Source organism: Bidens hawaiensis, unplaced genomic scaffold, assembly GCF_021521415.1.
Source record: "Bidens hawaiensis isolate Kalapana, Puna unplaced genomic scaffold, B.hawaiensis_p1.1 tig00008841_1, whole genome shotgun sequence".
Lineage (NCBI taxonomy): Eukaryota > Viridiplantae > Streptophyta > Magnoliopsida > Asterales > Asteraceae > Bidens > Bidens hawaiensis.
Genome location: NW_027491637.1, coordinates 427462 through 448287, shown reverse-complemented (window position 1 = coordinate 448287; position 20826 = coordinate 427462). Strand labels below are relative to the sequence as shown.

At 32.6% G+C, this 20826-nt stretch overlaps 1 protein-coding gene across 1 annotated transcript; it reads left to right on the top strand.

Moving 5' to 3' along the window:
* The first annotated feature begins 16035 nt into the window (after positions 1 to 16035).
* Positions 16036 to 20309, top strand: LOC143530123 (uncharacterized). The gene is made up of 3 exons (XM_077025748.1): positions 16036 to 16683; positions 17308 to 17780; positions 19588 to 20309. Exons 1-3 carry the CDS (start codon positions 16242 to 16244, stop codon positions 20209 to 20211), a joined length of 1539 nt encoding a protein of 512 aa, XP_076881863.1. The 5' UTR covers positions 16036 to 16241; the 3' UTR covers positions 20212 to 20309.
* Positions 20310 to 20826: the final 517 nt, after the last annotated feature.

The following is a 20826-nucleotide window of genomic DNA, read 5'->3' as shown; positions in this document are numbered from 1 at the left end:
TTTTTTGTGTTTTAAGGTCACTGCACAATTTAAAATTGGAGAGTCTTGTTGTTTCACTCTGGTCAGATTATGTTGTTTTAACTGGGCATATGTTGACTTCAAAGTTTGGCTTGACTTATTATTGTTCTTTTGTCATGTTTGGTTAACATATAGGAATAAATTGAATTATCATTTTATGTTGTTTGGTAGAAAATAATAATAATAATAATAATAATAATAATAATAATAATAAAAGTATGAATGAAATAAAAAGATAAAAGTAACAAAAGGTTGCGATAGCGATGGTGGCACTGACGATGGTGATGGTAGTGGTCAGGCAGTGACAGTTATGGTGGCCATGGTGTTATGGCAGTGACAGTGGTGGTGGTGGCGGCCAAGTGGTTAGGTGGTGTTATCTAGAGATTAAGATAGAAGAGAAATGGAATAGAAAAAGAAGGCAGGATAGGAATGAATGGATTTGATGAAATGAGATTCCTTGTGTAATCGTTGATTTTATTCTACTGACCAACCAAACACCACTTTTTCCATTCTCTCTCAGTGACTCATTTCATTCCCTTTCTTATTCCTGCCTACCAAACACTATCAAAGTGCCACAAGTGAGAATTGAATTTGAGTCTTTATTTGAGAATCCAAACCTCCTACCACTAGGTTACAAGTGATGGATGAAATAGAAAATTGCCATGTTTGACATAAGGATCTCTTTAATTCTGTCGGCGTCAGTGAAGGCTGTTCATGTCAAACATGGCTATAAATTATTTTCGTAATCCGTCGCTAGATGCAGTAATATGTCATGTTTGACGTGAACATCCTTCACCGACAGAATATCAAGAGATCATTATGTAGATGACATTCATTGGTTTGTCGTGCAAGTGTTATAAAAATGTATAAAAATTAATGTTTTTTTTTGGGTTGGAGTTGATTTTATTCTATTGACCAACCAAACACCTCTTTTTCCATTCTCAATGACTCATTTCATTCCCTTTCTATTCTTGTCTACCAAACACTATCAAAGTGCCACAAGTGAGAATTGAACTTGAGTCTTTATTAGAGAATCCAAACCTCCTACCACTAGGCCACAAGTGATGGATGAAATAGAAAATTGCCATGTTTGACATAAGGATCTCTTTAATTCTGTCGGCGTCGGTGAAGGCTGTTCATGTCAAACATGGCTATAAATTATTTTCGTAATCCGTTGCTAGATGCAGTAATATGTCATGTTTGACGTGAACAACCTTCACCGATAGAATATCAAGAGATCATTATGTAGATGACATTCATTGGTTTGTCGTGCAAGAGTTATAAAAATGTACAAAAATTAATGTGTTTTTTGGGTCGGAATTTTATTAGGCATGAAAATTTATAGCCATCTATACAAATTTTCATTTCGGGTAACATGAAGTTATAAAAATGCAAAAGTTAATGTTTTTTTGGGGTCGGAATATTATTAGGCTCGGAAATCTATAGTCACCTATACAAATTTTCGTTTTAGGTAACATTATGTACAAAAATTAATGCTTTTTATGGGGGTTGGAATTTTATTAGGCTAAAAAGTTTATAACCATCTATACAAATTTTCGTTTCAGGTAACATGAAAAAACAAATTCAAATTATGTAAACATAACAAATTTACGTCAATCGTCATTGAAAACACATAATAGCTTATAGAAATACAATATTCCTACAATTGCTCTCTACGAGTTTTCAGTTTTTGAAACCTAGCTATCCATTACATAGTCTTAGAAAATATTCCTAAGCAAGTTGTTTTCAATATGGACAAATATAACTATCGCTCAAATTATCATCACCAATCCGATTACGCAAATCGGTCTTCAAACACTTCATTGCGGGATAGCACATTTCAATACTTGTTGTTTCGACGGATAAAAAAAGAGCTAACTTCAATAAATGGTACACCAATGTAAATAGTAGATGTTTCTTTATTTCGACCATCAATCATACAAGACTAGATAACCCATTAAACTCACGCATCTTGAATCATCTTTTATGTTATCAAATATATATTGGGTGCTCAATCTTTAATATTCTTTTATCATCTTCATCAAAATCATACGGATAGGCATCGGCTAATTTTAATACCTTTGATATATCAAACCCGATAAAATTATTTCAAGGACTCAAAACGATTCATACATATTAGCAAGTTGGATGCTACCAAGAGGTTTCCAAACTCTTGGTGCGGGTGTCCCCATGCTAAAGCATTGGGTCTGTCTCTAGAGGTCGGGCTTGACTCGTTATACATTACATGTATTTATGAATATAACTTATATTATTAGTGCACGTCCGAGCCTAGGGTCACGTTATAAGGGTTTGTCAACATGTTTGCACTTTTAATAATGGAAAAAATTTTAGAATCGTTCTGGCCCAACAACTACAATCCTCTGGACTCCGGAGGATGTAGCAACAATCACAAGTGGCTTTTCTAAAGGATGTCAACGATCCCAAGTGGCTTTTCTAAAGGATGTCAACGTCCCAAGTGGCTTAGACCGACCGATTCTTCCAACTGTACTTTCTCCGCAAGGGCCAGAGTTTTGTACGCGTCCACTTGACAATATATGGTGAGTTTACTTGTACCTGGTCCAGGGTTTTGTACGCGTCCACTTGACAAAAGTAAGGTTTTATGTATTTTTTGGTGTGTGTATTTCAGTTTTAAAATTTTCCATTATATATATCAATATTCCTTTGTTAACATTTTACCTATATTATATATAAACTTTCTTCCAAATTGGATTGTTATCTAAAGTTTTCTTTTTATACTTAGGCGTGTAAATGAGTCTAACCACTCGTACATATTTGAAAACGATACAATTACAAACAAAGCGAGTTTAAACAAGCTTGTTTCAAAGTAATTTCAAACTTAAATTGATAACATTCAACAAACGAGTTTGAGATCGATTTTCAAAACACTAAGGCTAAACACACAACCCAAAACAAGTTTGTTATTTATATAAATACTAGTTTTTACCCCGCCGTATTACGAGGCTGTTTTACATTATTCGTTTCTAATATTTATATAGTTTTGGATTTTAATTTTATTTATTGTAACTAGGTTATTGACCCGTGTACGACACGGGTGGACGTACACGGATGGAAATATAGAAATCGTCAGCAAAAGACATATTTAAGATGATAAAAGTTTGTTTCATATGTTTATGTGGAGAATTATTTGATATATTTACAATTCATATTCCTATGTAAACAAAGTACTTAAAAACATATACTTACTAAAACAAAATATTTATAGTACATTGTTTGGAAACATAATTTAAAACTTTAAAATTACAAATTCATAAGCTGCTAAATATTTTCTTATAAACCATATTTGTTGTCTTGTTTGTAACTTTACATTGCTTATCAAAAATATGCATTTTAATACAATCTCTACTCTTCACTCTTGAAAAAGCAACATATAGTTGACCGTAAGTAAAACGGGTCTCTCATATATATTCCAACTTTTGCTAGAGATATGCTTTGAGTTGTTACAATTATATCACGTTTATTTATTGTGTCACCAATATAATCAACGATTAACGCTGCAACTTAGAAGTTTTTGGCAGGTTGTAAGTCCTTGCATCTTTTTGCCTTGTTCCAATAATGCACAACTTTAAATCCATATCGGGATCGTTTTTAAAACAATCACTTACCATCCAGTATCCTTGAACCAAAGGATTTTGAAAATCCAACATTGTCTTCAAGTAATTCATTATTTCTTTATCTAACATTTTCGAACTTATTTTTGTGTCGTTGCGTAAGAAAATGATAATGTGTTAAAAATAATTTAATTAAATTATTCATAATTTAGATTGTTCATAAAAAATATTAAAAATAATAAATTATGTTTTAATGATCCCCCTTGAGTCATGACAATTATGATATATAATACGCAAATCCAGTTATTTCATATAATAATATATATTTATGACTTTTTTAATAAGGTTTTATATATTTATGCACTATTAATTCAAAGTGGCTAACCAAAATTTGGTGTGATTTATTTTAAAAAATAAAACATTCATACCGATATTATTATATTACATTTTGTGTGTATAAAAATGATATTTAGGAAAATAAACATTTTCACAGATTTAAAATATAAATTTACAAAGATTAAGATTTGGTTGTAAAAAATAAATTATTTTAAAATAAAAATAGAAATGTTCAACACGGGTTAGTAAATCAAAGAACCGTTTACCACACAGGTGGAAAATATATAATATGTCATATATATGCATATGATATACACTATAATGAATTGTAAAAAGTTGTATTTCAAAGAAAAAATATAATTCTATATGAATTATAAGCTATTTATAAGAGTAAAATTACAAGTTTAGTCATCTTTTTAATTTAAACCATGAACCAAAATAATACATTAAGAAAAAAAGATGCAAAATATATTTAATTCATATGTTACATGCCCAAAAATATTATAAAATTAAGAAAAACGTTCGAAAATATACGCTTTAATAGGTTATAGGTTAGTGACCCGTGTGCTAAACAGGAGAAAATTATATAAAAAAACGTCAATTATAAATATATGTTAATATATTGTAAATTTTGTATTTATATTAACGAATAATTTTATATAAATGTTATGTTTTTTTAAATGTATCCAAAAATGGAATGTGTAAAAGCCATACCTAATAATTATAATCTTATGAAACTATTTCATTTACTGAACTACTCAACTTTCTTTAAGAATGATCAAATAAAAATGCAAGTATTGTTATGATCCTTAAACTCTTATTGTTTTAGCCTATCACATTTAAATACAATCGCAGAAAATAATATAAAGATACGCAACTGAATGTTTATGAATCCACTTGTTGACACCATTACCATAAAAAGAAAAAAATCAATCACAAAGTAAAAAAATAAAATTAGAAATAAAAAATATATATGTGTCAAAATTTGAGAAATCTTAAAATGACTTAGTAATTTAATTAAGTTTAATTTGTCTGAAAGTATTAAAATCTCGTAACAATAATATTATATAAGAAGTTTATAAACGTATTAAAATACAATTATTTAAATATTAATATTGATATGTAATTAAGAAATCATTATTGTTAGTCAAATCAACTATTAAATGTTTGTCATAGTTATATTAATTATACATATATATACCAATAAATAACAATATAGTTATGGTAATACTTTGACTAACTGATTGAAAGTTTATAAGCTACAATATAACTTGTTGGCCATTAAAAAAAAAACTAAAATATAATAAAATTCTATAAGACCTAAAAACAAACTATAAATAATAATGCGATAGTGGCCCAGTCGCAAACTCCACATATTGACTCAAGCCACAACTAACCAATAGTTCCATTCTGAGAAAAGTTTTTGGCTTTTATGTCATCAAAACTAACAAACTTCAATCCATACAAGTGACCTTTAAATTCGTAAGAATTTGACAGATGGGTTTTGACTGTAAAACAAAGCTTGTGTGGACAGTCAATGTATTTTTAAGTCCACATATTGGCTCAAAGAGAAGCCTTCTTCACTATCAAAGATCAATTCTCACCAAGCCATGCATCATGCTTCGGGATGCATGGCTTCCTTACAGATGCTTGCATTCTATTACCCTGAAATATTATTATTAACATTAGTAGAAGATTGTATGAAAAATATAGTAAAATTAATGAACGTGTAACACTACCATTTCATCTTGCACGATCATTTCAATGGACCAATCTTCTCCGGGCTTTGAATTATCCTTGAGACGCCAAAGTTTCAGAATACGAAGCGTGAGAATATAGTAATTGTTAAGAACATCCAATTGGTTCAACATGGAGATGTTTGTTGGCTCCATCTTTCTGGTGGTGAAAATATAAAAATAAATAAAACATTTGTCGATGAACAATAATACTTTTAACAAAAAACTAAAAAACAAAATGGGTGATATAAACAACAGAAAATATAAACCTTGGAGACAAAAAATAAGTCATTTAAGCTATATTTGGTGTGATAGTGTAAGTCATAGGGTGTGAAAGTGAGATATGTATATAAGTTATGGGGTATAATGGTGTAAAGGATTAAATTTTGGAAGATTATATATATATATATATATTAAAAACTAACATTTTCATATACTCACAAAATCACTGTTTATGAAAACTTTCATTTACAGCCACACACTTCCACCGGTTTATCTCATCAACTCCATTTTTTTCTAACATACTTGGTTATGTTATTGACGCGTGTCTCCTGTTCTCTTATTTGTTTGATTGTTTCAGTAACTCTCTTTCTCTCTCTACAAACGCTTTGTTTCTATTTGTAGATGTTTTGTTTCACCGACTGCCTTTGGTATGACACCACCGTCGACTACAAATTCTTCATCGTTTAGTAGAGAGATAAATCATGGTGTTTCTCTGGCAGTAGCTTATATGTAGGCTATGACGATTGTTTATCTGAGCCTATGGTGATTAGCCTATTTCGTGATGGTTTCAGATTCGTAACCCTTGGTGGCGATTGATTCATAACGGCTATGATGATCAAGTATCTGAGTCTGATCTACTGTTATGTTTATTGTCTTTTGTTTTTAGTAATTTGTTTAAACTTTAAACGTTACTTTTGATTGGGGTTGACATGGCTTTGCACCCTGTATTATGTAAATGGTACCGTATTTGGGTTCCAGTTTTGAACCTTTGGTGGCAGTCAATGATCATTGTGTATCATTGTCGAACAGATGTACATTTTTTTGGGTTTGTGAATGGTGTTGATTTGAGGTTAATGATGTGCTGAATGCTGATAAAGACCTCGGAATGAATTATTCACCCACTTTGCATACTTCTTTTTTACACAGTTCATTACAGATTTAGTTGTAGTAGACTAGACACTCAAAACACTATTGGGTATCTTGGAAACCATTGAAGATTAAATCTTTATACAAATACAAAAAAATAAAGATCAAATCTTGATTTGTTCAAGACTGTAACTTTTTCTCAACTTTAAGAAAAGTGAGGGTTGTAAATTTGGATTATTGGTTTCTTTTTGTGTGCACACCTGTTAAGACTAAAATGTATAGTTATATATGGTTATTAGAGTTGTGCAAATTGGTGAAATATGTGATCTGACGTTGGCCAAGAAGAGTCAAAGATGTTTGGCTTAGACTCCAACATGGGATGTTGTTTCATTGCTTTTCAAACTTTAAATAAATTTGATAACTTTAAATTTGTGGTTTTTCATTTACAAGTAATAACATTTTCATTTGAAACTTTGTGATTTTTCTTGATATTTGTTGTATAGTAGCAACTATAAGATGATTTGAGTGTGTTTTAATAGTTTGTTATGTTTATTGAACACTGGTAGTTTAACTTTGCTAACTGTTGTCTATCATTGACTATTCAAAGCAACCACCCTAGCAACGCGGGGTAAAAAAACTTGTTTGAATAAAAAAGGAATGTATATACGAAATTAATTAAAAACATAAATTTAGGGAATTTTAATTAGCTTTCAAATAATGGACTAAAATATATGATGAGCATTAACAGATTTTGAAAATTTGAATTAATAAAATGTAATGTTATTAAAGTATATTATAAATACAAATAAATACAAAATAATTCAATTCATATGTTTAAATCTTTATATATTTAAATCTATACTATATTTAAACATAAGGAATAAACTTTTTAAGAAAATAAGTTACTAATCTATTTATTTACATCAATATAATTAATCATCAATTTAATCCCTTAAATAATTACCGCATGATTATCAAATCTTCCCAAAATAATTAGTGAATTGGTCAAAATCCGATTGACTAATTTTGAATACTTGATTGACTAATTTTAATCTACCCAATGGCTTCAAAATCGGTATCTATATAACTAAACAGCATTAAACATCAATTTAACAACTCACTAATTTATATAACATATGGTAAGTGGTAATATTATAAATTATAATTATAAATTAGCATATACTTCAAATTAGAATGACCCTCATATATTAGAATCCTTGATTGACTAATTATGAATTAGTAAATGAGTCAAAATTCGTATTTATAGAAACCATTAAGGATGGTTAATCAACCTTAATAAGATGATATATATATATATATATATATATATATATATATATATATATATATATATAATAACATATTAAAATATCTCCCGAAATAATTAGTGAATTGGTCAAAATCCGATTTACTAATTTTGAATTACCCAATGGGTCCAAAATAGGTATCTATAATATAATTAAACATCATTAAACAACAATTTAACAACTCATTAATTGATATAAAATATGGTAAGTGTAATATTATAAATTATAATTATAAACTATAAATTATAAATTATAAATTATAAATTAACATATACTTAAAATTAGAATGATCCTCGTATATTAAAATCCTTGATTGACTAATAATGAATTAGTAAATGGGTCAAAAACCCTTAAGGATGCTTAATCAAAACCTTAATCAAATGATATATAATATATAATAACATATTAAAATATAGAAATTATGTAATTAAAGTTTTCATTAATAAATTTTATTCATCTATCCCTAATTTACAGATATTTACAATTATTGATTACGGATCTGAATTTTTATTCCATATGGTTGAATTTTGATTAAGGATGAAATATCAATTAATTATTTAAAATAAATTAAACCTGGTAGGAAGCGTGATGATTAAACTGACCGGAGGTAACGTTGATGGTGAACATCTTCATCGATGGTGGAACGTAAATTTCACAGATAAATGAATTGAAGGTAGTCATATGTGGAACAGGAAGGAACCGTCAATGAGAATGGAGGAGTTAAAGATGAAAATTGATTTGAGGTGTTAGGTTAAGTTATATTATAGTATACAGAATAATAAAAATAACATAAGTAATAAAAATCGTTGATTGATAAATAATAACAATTATATCGTGGATTGATAAATAATAACAATGATAACAAAAAGGATTATTAAACATAATTAAATTTAAAGAGAATAATTTAAAGATTTAAAGAGAATCATTATATAGAATTAATTGTATCTTATTTTAGTTTATTTTTGATTTATTTTATTAACATGAAAATTAGAGAGGTGGTAGATATACATGGAAAGTTTAGGCAACAACCAATGGGAAGAGAGGAAGTTGAGATAAAGCCTATTGCTATATATATATATATATATATATATATATATATATAGATGAAGTTAATAATATACTTAGGATTTAATGTTGAAAGGGTTTCACAAATAAATGAGATGTTATAACCCGGTTTAAAAGCTATTTGGGTTTAGTGAAACCCATGACCCGTTTATTTTATTTTTTACTATAAAATTGATTCTTAATTATAAATAATATTCTTTAAAAAAATTGATACTAATTTTTAGTATAACTCTATTTTATAGGATTTTCATATCAAATATTTGGTAAGATTAATTTTTAATTAATGAGATGTTATAACCCGTTTAATGCCTATATGAGTTTGGTGAGACTCTTACCCGTGAATTCATGTCAAATGCATGTAAAGCCTCAATTTACAAATAAAACATTACGATAACTTGAGAGCATGTAGGTAAGTTTCGTTTATATATATTTAAGACGGGTGTGTGTGCGTGCTCACGCAAGCGAGGGGTCATTTGAGAATTTCTAATTGCGAGAACTCGAACTACACAACTTTTTTTTTGTATATACTTTCATTTATTTTAACTAAAAAAGTTAGTGTTGTAATTGTAATAATAATAATAATAATAATAATAATAATAATAATAAAAGATTGTAAATTTTTCTAAACAATACTAGTTGGAGCTTTTAGCTTCAAGTTTTTTCTCTTAACCTAAAAGTTTCAAGCTACGCCAACAAACAAAACTTTTCATTAAATATGAGTTTTTTTCGTAAAATCTTGTAGCTAAAAGCTCTTAAATATTCTAAAGCACTTTGCCAAACATACCATACATGTGAAAATAGACAAGGTCAAATTATACAATTTTTTCCCTTTGCATTTTGCAATGTCACTTTTTTACTATGGTCGATCCATATATGTCTCTAAGAGTATCCTCAACATATCTTTGATCCTCATCTCTCTAATTACACCAAAAACATTAAATTTCTCTCTCATGTTCAATTAAATAATATTTTTTGTACTTTTATCATTACAATTTTTTCTCTTCTCTACTCACAACCAATTCAACAAATATTAAAAAATAGACAGGGGATATGATGAAAATGCTCTAAGTTGTACATAACAGAGGGTGATCCATTCCATTTCGGGCAAACCTTGAGTTTTTCCCAACAATTTAAATACTTAAACGCTTTCCCGATCCGCCCTTCGGTTTGCCCTCGAGTTCTAAAGGAAACGGATAGCTTAGCTTAGGTTCGGTTGGTTTTCGGTGTTCGGGAACCATTCCATGTTTACGATCGGTTGATTCGATTGGTTTTACGAACCATGATATTGACCGAAAGGAAGGAATGGTTGGTTCGGGTTATTTCTAAAATCCATTTTTGTATGTTTTTTGAAAAATTGGTGTATGATTTGTATGAAATGGAGATGAAGTTAGAGAAGAAGATGTATATGTATATATGTAGGTCCTCTTTGGATGTATCTAATAACTTTACTCGGATCAATCTATAACATCATGTAAAATTCGAGTTCATAATGTCAACTTTCCAAAGTTAAGGGACCAAATTTGCCAAAATCCAAACCTGAGGGTTAAAAAATGAAAATTATGATTTCTCGTCCTATCGCAATACGCGACGAGACAAAAGACAAGCCTATCGTGTATCGCTATGGGGCTTGGTCAAAACTTCTGGAAGAAGTCAACAGCGATACGCGATCGCTGTTGAACCCAACGTCATCGCGTATCGCGATGACGTGGCCTGACAAGTTGTGACACGTGGCACACGGTGGCACTGTCTGCCGCCACGTGTCACTACGTGGCAACACGTACGCCACGTGTCGCCACGCGGCGCAACGCCTGCCACGTGGCAAGTCTACATGGTGACGGTGAAAGGCTACGTCGCGATACGCGACGGGTGCCAAGGAAGCCGTCGCGTACCGCGACGGGTTCCAGATTTTGCCTATAAATAGCAGGCCATGGGTTCAGTTCATTCACACCTTAACCACAGCTCTCTTACATCTCTCTAGCCTCTCTCTAGAATATATAAACCATACCCTCGATCCACCTCGATAAACATGCCATAATACCTCGATTTTCGTGTCCCGATTCTCGAATTTCGTGCCCATGTTTCCTCGAAGTTCGTGCCACCCTCCACCCACATACCAAGAAGGCGTTTGTTATCATAGCGATGAGTCTCGAGAAGCGTGACAACGAGTGTTGAGAATTGGTATTATCGTTTGGCGACAAGAAGGAACGTTGATCAAACCGATAAAGGAAACCAAGCGGCATTGAAGTGCTGCTCGAGTCTGATGACCGTCGTTTGAGTCAATCAAAAACCTAATTATTCTAAATAGTTAGAGCATGTAGGGTATCGTATCACAAGGAGTATGTGGTCAATGTATTCGTGTAACAGATTTCTAATTATGAAGTGAATGATTTTTAGTGCTGATCACACAAGCAATAGTTTGAAATGAATTGAGAGAACTAAGAAGCAAGCAAGTAAACGAGTTTTAAGTAGTTAACAAAGCAAATCACACCCGGGAATTCAAGTAAGCAACCTACAGTTATCTCATGCAACTTAACATATTAATTATTAACGATTAACTGAAGACTAATCAATCAGACAAAACCTTAGACATCAACAATCACTTTACACACGGCACTGATTATCAAACAGTCATTGCCAGTGTGACTCAGTTAAGGGTAATTGTATGTTTTATTGTATTCAATCTAACCAAACAGTCATATGACCAAACACTCAGAAATACCAAACATCAATCATCAATAGTAACACAATAATATTTTTAGTCACATGAGAAAAACTATAAAGATTACAAACTATACATCCCGGGTGCGATTCTAGGAGATTAGCCGAGCCTTGACATCATTGGATCTTCAATACGGATGATACGAATCATATGTAGGGTCTTGGCACAAGCTATGGTGGTGGAAATCGCCTCTTGGAGCTGTTGGAAATCGCCTCTAGCTGCCAAGAATGATATGGAATGAAAGCTAGGTCAAAATGCAGCCAAAAACCCTTATAAATATGCTGTTACGAAGTCTGGACCGTGGGTCACTGTGGCTGCCTGGCAACACGGTACGGTGGCTTATGTTGTTTTTTTGCTAGGTTGACCGTGGGCCACGGTTTTGACCATGGGCCACGGTGGGACACTTGCCCTAATTCTTGTTTTCTTCATATCTTTCTCGTTTCAACTTCGTTTTCTTCGCCGTTTTCGTCCACGTGCTCGTAATTACATCCTCTATCTTCTCCTACTTGTTTATTTTCATTTCCAACACTTGTGTAGTGGCTCCGATCTTCCCGAGATATCATTCCATGCTCGTACAAGTCTCCAATTTAGCATCTTTAACGATCAATGACCTGAAATACAAAAGCACGTATGAAGAACCAAAGTTCCTACAATAAACGATTAAAACTAATAAATAAACAAACTAAAACATATACACATTAACCAACCATCAGAGTCCTTAGGGTTTCTAAACGCCATTAAGGTAAGGCGTAACGACAAATGAATATAATAATAAAATATTATTAGCTTAAACCTTATGTCGAGGTTATACTCGATACCTCGATAAAAGAAAAGAGAACATAACAAAGAAAGAGTAAAAGATATGTTGTGATAGATAAATCTATATATGTGTGCAAGTATATATATTCTTTGTTATGAAATTATTATTTACGTGATAATGAGTATTCTTAAATAATAAAATAAAGAGAATACGTTTCTTAAAAAAGAAGAAACGTCGGGTTTTATAAATAAACTAAAGATTTATAATTACTTTTAAACTAAAGGTTTTCAAGTAAAAGAGATTTATGAGCTAAAGGTTCATCGAGGTAAAGGATATAAAATAAGACTAAAGTTCTTAAGCCGAATTGTATATCCGACTAACAAATAGTTATACTCGTACTATAGGTGCGAGATAGCAAGGGAAACAACCTCGGACGGTGTTGAAGCTGATCCCAAAGCGAAAAGGTGAATACGCCCCATTTTTACAAACTTGTTTTCAAACAAATAAATGTGTTATGTGTAAAACTTTACATGAGATTGAGTGTCTCTAAAAACATTGTAAATAAGAGTATAAGCCTAGCCCTCAGGCTGTGGAATACGTTTGTCTGGATCCTTACATATGTGGTTAAATGCGATGGGCACATCGCACCACGCTTGGTCACGACCTACAGCCACGATGGGCCGGACCTAAGTTATGTCCGAGTGAGACTGATCTTGTGTATATTTATGGTACCTAAGTTATGTCGAAACGCTGCGGTGTTTTACTGAGGTGACCTGGTGTAGAGACTCGAGTTTATAATGATATTGTTTTAACTTTGTTATTCCTAAGCCACGATGGGCCGAGGCAGGCGTAATCTCGAGGGGTAATAAAGTAAAAGAAAATATTTTAGCGTCAGCATAGTCACCAGCATTCGTTGCTGACGTATTTTATTTACGTTTTGCAGGTGACCAAAACTAGCGCTTGGAGTGTCGAAGTGCTACTTATATATCCGATGGCTCGGATCTGTTTTGTATAAATTTAATATACTTAAGTGGTGGTTTATAAATATAAAACATGTAATACTCTTTGTTATAACTCAAACAGGTATTTTATAATTCCCGCCTTTTGTATGTAAATACTTTACAACTTAAATCCACAAGTTTTACAAGTCTTCCGCTAATATAACGTAACCCTGATTTATTTACACTTGTTGTACCAACTATTGGTTGCACTCCTAGGCCTAAGATGGGGGTGTGACACAATCTGTGTTGTTAGCTAATGGAAATCACTAACACTAGGATCTCGGATCTTAGTTTGTAAGAAACAAAAACAACGCGAGCTAACAACACGGATTGATCCGAGTAAAGTTGTTAGATCCATTCAAAGAGGCCCTACATATATATATATATATATACCTCATCTTCTCTAACTTCATCTCCATTTTATATAAATCATACACCAATTTTTCAAAAAACATACAAAAATGGATTTTAGAAATAACCCGAACCAACCATTCTTTCCTTTCGGTCAATACCATAGTTCGTAAAACCAATCAAACCAACCGAGCGTAAACATGCAATGGTTCCCGAACACCGGAAACCAACCGAACCTAAGCTAAGCTATCCGTTTCCTTTTGAAGTTAAGGGCAAACCGAAGGGCGGATCGGGAAAGCGTGTAAGTATTTAATTTTTTGGGAAAAACTCAAGGTTTGCCTGAAATGGAATGGATCACCCACCGTTTCGGTCGCTTGACAAGCCGACGCATCATCTCGAGCTTCAAACAAGCCGAGGATATCATCTTCGACATATCCGAGCACACCAACAACCCCCTCCGATGCTCCTAACTTCAACTTCGTTGACGAACATGATGTGGTTAATTTAGATGATGACGGCGAAGTACATGAGTTGGCTCGACCCCGCGGGAGAGCAAGAAAAAAGAATACGAAAAAAGAGGACGGCTTGTTGTCTTCACGATTCAATGTGGAGGCTAGCGAAGAAGTTGAACATCTAAATGAGATGTTTGGTCGTTTCGAAACCCATACCATGGAACTTACCGCTACCATGAAGGAAACCAACAGACATCACGAAAAGGTTGCCGCTGTGTTGGAATTGCGACAAATGAGTAAAGACTACAAATCTCTCAAGGCGGCCGTGTTAAACGAAGAGGCCACATTATTGCAACGACGACGAGTTCAAAAAATGCACGAATATTATGGATATTAGTTTTATGTTTTTTTTGTTATGCATTTTTTTATATTTATTTTATAACTTTAATGTATTTTTATTTAATTATTTAATTTAATGGGTTTTTATTTGTTTAGTTTATTTATAAAAAGAAAATAAAAAAAGGTGACGTGGCAGCGAGGAGCTACAACACCATTACACCCCTAAAACAAAAACTCACTATTTACTGACTGGGTGGCACGTGTTGCAAGTCCCCCCTTTTTGTAGCCCCTCCATTTCTTCCACAACAACAAACTTAAACAAACAGTCACATCATCGTCACATCATATTCTAAACTTTTCTGAAAGACCCCAATTTCTTCCAAAACAACAAACTTTCACAAACCCCATTAAAAATATTAAAGCTGTATATATATGTTGTATGTATGTTTGTATGTGAAAGAAACGACCACATCATTAGGTTTTTCTTAGTTTGCTTCTACAAACTTCCTACAAACTTTGAAGGCATATACTACCACTACAACAAGGAGATTTGTGACCAAAAAGTTTACGACTTGCCACATAGATTTAAACCTTAGGTTTTGTAGTCTACTGTGGTTGCTCTAAGAGTTTACACATAGCCTAATAACTAACAATTATAATATTCCATTCCCACCCTCATGCAATTCTCTGTAAAAGTTGACTTTGACTTTATCCATCAAATTATGCATATATATATATATAGATCCTTTCATATGTCTTCCAATAATCATTGCTACGATTTGCATAATACTTACATACATATTAAAAAGAATTGTAAGTTAATTATTATGATTTTGCATATATGGTTGGTATCAAACTTTCAATGGCACCAACTGTATCTTCGTGGTGTGGTACTAATTGTGTGAGCTGAATTAATATGCAGGTCGGTGTAGTTAATAATCCAAGAAATGGATCCCGGCCCAAGCACATCCGTTACCTTGGAAATAGAGGACACTAATATGCTACCAGATATGCCTACTGAACCACCAGCGGCAGCACCTACATCATCCGAACAATCGCCAAAACTCTTCGTTCAAATCTACTTGGTAAAAGACACCCCTTTGAGCATCGATGGGTCTTAACTCTTAACTGGACACCCGTTTGCGGTTTGCATAAAAAATGAATGCGGAGATGTTTCCAAACTTTTAAACAGATTAGTATTTTTTGCAAATAATTATACTAATAATTATAATCTAAAATAATTAGACTGCTAGACATCGTGCAACATATAATTTAGCTGCATTTAATGATTAACAGGAGTGAAAGAACATTACCAGAGTATCTGTGTTCCTCTGTATGAAGCAGCACTCAAAGGCGATTGGGAAAGTGCTGGAGGCATCATACAAAAGTATCGATGCCACGGCGTGACAGGGTGCAGTATCACTGAAAATGGTGAAACCGCACTTCACATAGCAGCATCCGCCAAATTCACCAAGTCGATGGAGGATTTTGTTAGACAACTCGTGTCTAAAATGAGCAAAGAAGACTTGAAACTTCAGAATAAAAATAGCAATACCGCACTGTGTTTAGCAGCAGCAGGAGGCAATGTGAGTATTGCCAAGATTTTAGTTAAAAAAAACCCAGGGCTGGTGGATATTTGTGGTAGTAAAAATATGCTGCCACTCTATATAGCTGCTTTATATAGAAAGTACGAGATGGTGAGTTATCTCTATGAGAAATCGAACATGATGGATGGTGGGCTAGTTTGGACAGATCAGAATCACAATTGGGTGCTCGTGAAATGCGTTGAAGCTGATTTCTTTGGTAACCAGTTACACTCTCTTTTTTTCATGTCATTAATTTCGTTATCAACGTCATATATATTACTTCGTTTGGGAACATTTGAGCCGTACATGATAACAATCGATATATTAGAGATTAGTCTGATCGAACTTGATTGTTTTATTGATTTGTGATAATTAAATTGATTACAAGTAAACCTATTTATAAACCAGCCAATCCTAGACCAACACAAATCCTTAATAAACTAAACTATGACAAAACTAACTCAAAATCCCTAGGTTTTATTTACGCATGCAAGATTAGGCTAACAATATCAAACTATTTGGATGACTTTTTCTGCATTTTATTTAACTCTTTTTTTCTCACTAATTGATCTATATATCTTTCAAAATACTTTAGACATTGCTTTGAACATAGTGACCAAGTGGCCGAAACTTGCAGAAAATAAAAGTGTACTCGGAGTATTGGCTCGCAAAACTGATGTGTTTAAAGAAATAAAACCCCATTGTATCTGGAGAGCCATAAGGCGAGGTAAGTATCTTTACTCATAAAAAATCTTGATGTACTCGTTTTCTTATTTGGTTGTTAATGCGTAAGTGTGAGAAATCAACCTCATACTGTCTTGAGGATTGTATTAACTTATATAGACAAAATGTACAACAATTACTCCATGATTCAAGAAGTGTACGCTGACCAAGTAAACAAAGAAACAATTAAATGCAATGAATGACATGATTTTTTCTTTTATTCTCAAATAGTAAGGTTTTGTAGTTATTCATGTAGAAAAAGAAAGTGATGCTATGAAATTCTTGAAAGACATTTGGAAGCACATTATGGGTCTGAAGAAGGAACAAATTGACTCGATAATCAGAGGGCCAGCTGACGAGGCAATATCGCAGGACGACCAGAAAAAATACTCTTCCCGTGTGCTATTTATTGCTGCTGAAATGGGAAACACTAATTTTATAGTGGAGCTCATACGGTTATATCCAGATCTAATTTGGAAGCAAAATGATAATAACCAAAGTATTTCTCATGTTTCCATCTCACATCGCCGGGAGGGTGTCTATAATCTTATGCGTGAGATAGGCTCAATCAAGGATTTCATAACTACACAACGGGATGACAATGGAAATAGCATGTTACATCTAGCTGCCAAGATTGCAAAGCCGAAGCGACTTCAGGATATTTCAGGAGTTGCTCTACAAATGCAAAGGGAATTGTTGTGGTACAAGGTATATTCTTTTTAGGGGCAATATAAACTAAATCCAAAAATAAAGTAGACCGAACCGTTACAAAAAACACTCAAAATCATGAATTTGGTTTCGGATCGGATATCAACTGAATCCGAATTCCTAATTCGGTTTTCAGATATTGAAAACTTTGAATTCGGGTTGTCGGTTTATTCGGATAACCGAATAGTCCGATCTATTTCACGGAGTTTTTTTAATACATATTTCTATAAGTTGAATATTATGAGTCCACTTTCTCAAGATTTGACAATTCAAGTGCTAAAACAAAAATGACATTCAAATGGTTAGTCAAAACACAACCCTGGATAACTTCATAAGTGCCTGATAGGCATGTACACAATCAAATCTTAGAAAAAAATTACCAGTTGCAAAAGAAAACATGCCAACTGCCAAGTAGCTAAATAAAATTAGTAAATAATGGGTCAGACAAAACGTACCCCCCTGGTTGCTTGTCATACCCCCCCTGGAAAAACCAATTTTCATATTACCCCTTAAAATCATATAATTAACAAGTTAGCACAAAATTAAGGATTTCAGATTAATTTTTTTACAAGTTGCGTTTTCTTTTTATGATTTCGGGTTTCGGGTTTTGGGTGTTCGGTTTTAGGGTTTAGGGTTCGGGTTTAGGGTTCGGGTTTAGGTTTTCGGGTTTAGGGTTCGGGTTTAGGGTTTAGGTTTTAAGGTTTAGGGTTTAAAGTTTCAGGTTTATTTTGTAAAAGATAAATAGGTAAAATAAGGATATTATAAATATATATACTATTAAAATTCAAAAAAAGATATTATAAATATTTACAATATTAATGCTAAAAAAATAAATTAATAGTAATACTTGATAGTTTTTAATTTGATATATGCAGTGGAGATTATCAAGTGAAAAAAATGTTGTAGGGACTAATATGTATATAAATAATGTTAAGAGCTAATAGTAATTGATGTAATAAGTTTAGGGGGAGTATATTTAGTAAAAATGGACGTATAAGGGGGGTACGTTTAGCAATATTTATTTTCTTTGCATGTAACATTTAGTCAAATTGGGATTAAACTAACCATCTTGGATTAGCTACTATTTATAAAATCTTTTTATAACCTGGATGGAAAATATATATTTGGGTTTTTTGGATTTTAACCGAAACTGATCCGAATTGAATTTTAGAGAATTTTAAGTTTGGATCAGTTTTCGGATTTAGAAAAAAAAAATAAAATTCGAACAAACCAAATAACTGATACTTGATTTGATAAACACCCTACTTTTTACTACAATGTTTTTCCCAAGATTCTAAATTAGTCATTACACCTTCAGAAACATCCAAATCTCCTTTTCGATGACTGACAGTCCAATATGATTCGGTCCAAACAACTAAGAAATGTTTGCCTATGCCGACTTTTCCATATCAAGGTTGTATCTGTTAGTTTAACACCAAGGTTGAAGTGCATGTTATCTTAACACTTTTTTTAGACATAAATACTATCCATTCCACACCATATTTTACAGAGTTAATTGCACGAATGTTCCTTGTGGCATATTCATGTTTTCTTCCCACTTTTTGCTAAAATTACAAGTATGATCCCCAGTAGTTTGTTGCAGATAACAATGGTAAGGGAGCACCAGCGTCACAGGTAACAAACTATTGGAAATCTTATTTGTAATTTTAGAAAAATGGATAGGAAACTTGCAATCTAGGTATATCACACTTGTGATAACTAATTCCATATGAGAATACAATTTTTGCTCTTTGCACTTTTGCTTCCTCAATTTTGATCGACGCCAAATGTAACCTATTTCGTGTAGGAAGTAGAAAGTATTCCCCCTCCTCATTATCAAGAAAAGAAGCACAATAAAGGTGAACTACCACACGAATTGTTCACCAACGAGCACAAAGATCTCATGTTTGCAAGCGAGAAGTGGATGAAAAACACGGCTAGCCATTGCATGGTAGTTGCTACGCTAATTGCTACCGTAGTATTTGCAGCAGCTTTCACAATACCAGGTGGATACAGTAATGATAAAGATAAGAAAGGTATTCCTATTTTACAAAATCATAAAACTTTCATGATCTTTGTTATATCAGATGCCATTTCATTGATATTTGCCACGATTTCAATCCTCATGTTCTTATACATACTCACATCTCGTTATGCCGAGCAAGATTTTTTGGAATCGTTACCCAAAAAACTTATGATAGGCGTAACAACTCTTTTCCTTTCTATTGCTTCCATGATGGTTGCTTTTAGTGTTAGTTTTTTTTATCTTTATGAACACAAGCTTAAGTGGGTACCAATTTCTATCACCGTGTCAGGTTCGATACCCATTATCATATACATGGGACTTCAGTCAGAACTTCTCACCGATGTTTATTACTCAACCTATGGTTCTAAAAACCTCTTTAAGCCAAAAAAGACTATGCTTTACTAGTTAACTCAAGACTAAAAGTTCTAGTTATATATGTATTTCACATTCTTGTATGTAATGGTCGTTTCCAGACGTAATTCCAGTTAATTAGTGGTAACCTTATATGTTTGAGCACGGTTATGACGTAGTTTTATATTATGGATGTATTTTTATCACTGTTTCTGATGTGATTGTACTTATATTTAAATAAATCATTGACTATTTGTAGGTGTATGTTTTTTATATACAAGGCCAAGTGTAGTGGGCGATGTTTAGGGGCGAAATGGGGCGACTTGGGGCTAGAACACCGCCCCCGGCGATTTTTGGGCGATTTGGGGCGGGGGCAGATTCTTTTTATCGCCTAAACTTTGAGAAAATAATAATATTTTATTATTTTGACCGTTTGACAACGGTACAAAATAAAAAAAATAATTAAAACAATATATTATATATCTATATAAACATATACCTTCTTCTCCATTTCATATCCTTCTTCTTCATTTCACATCTATATAAACATAAACCTTCTTCAAAAAATCTAACAAAATGAATCCTACAAACAACCCGAACCAACCGACACTCGTGGAACTTGCCGCTACCATGAAAGAAATCATCAAAAAACACAAAAAGTGTGTCGAG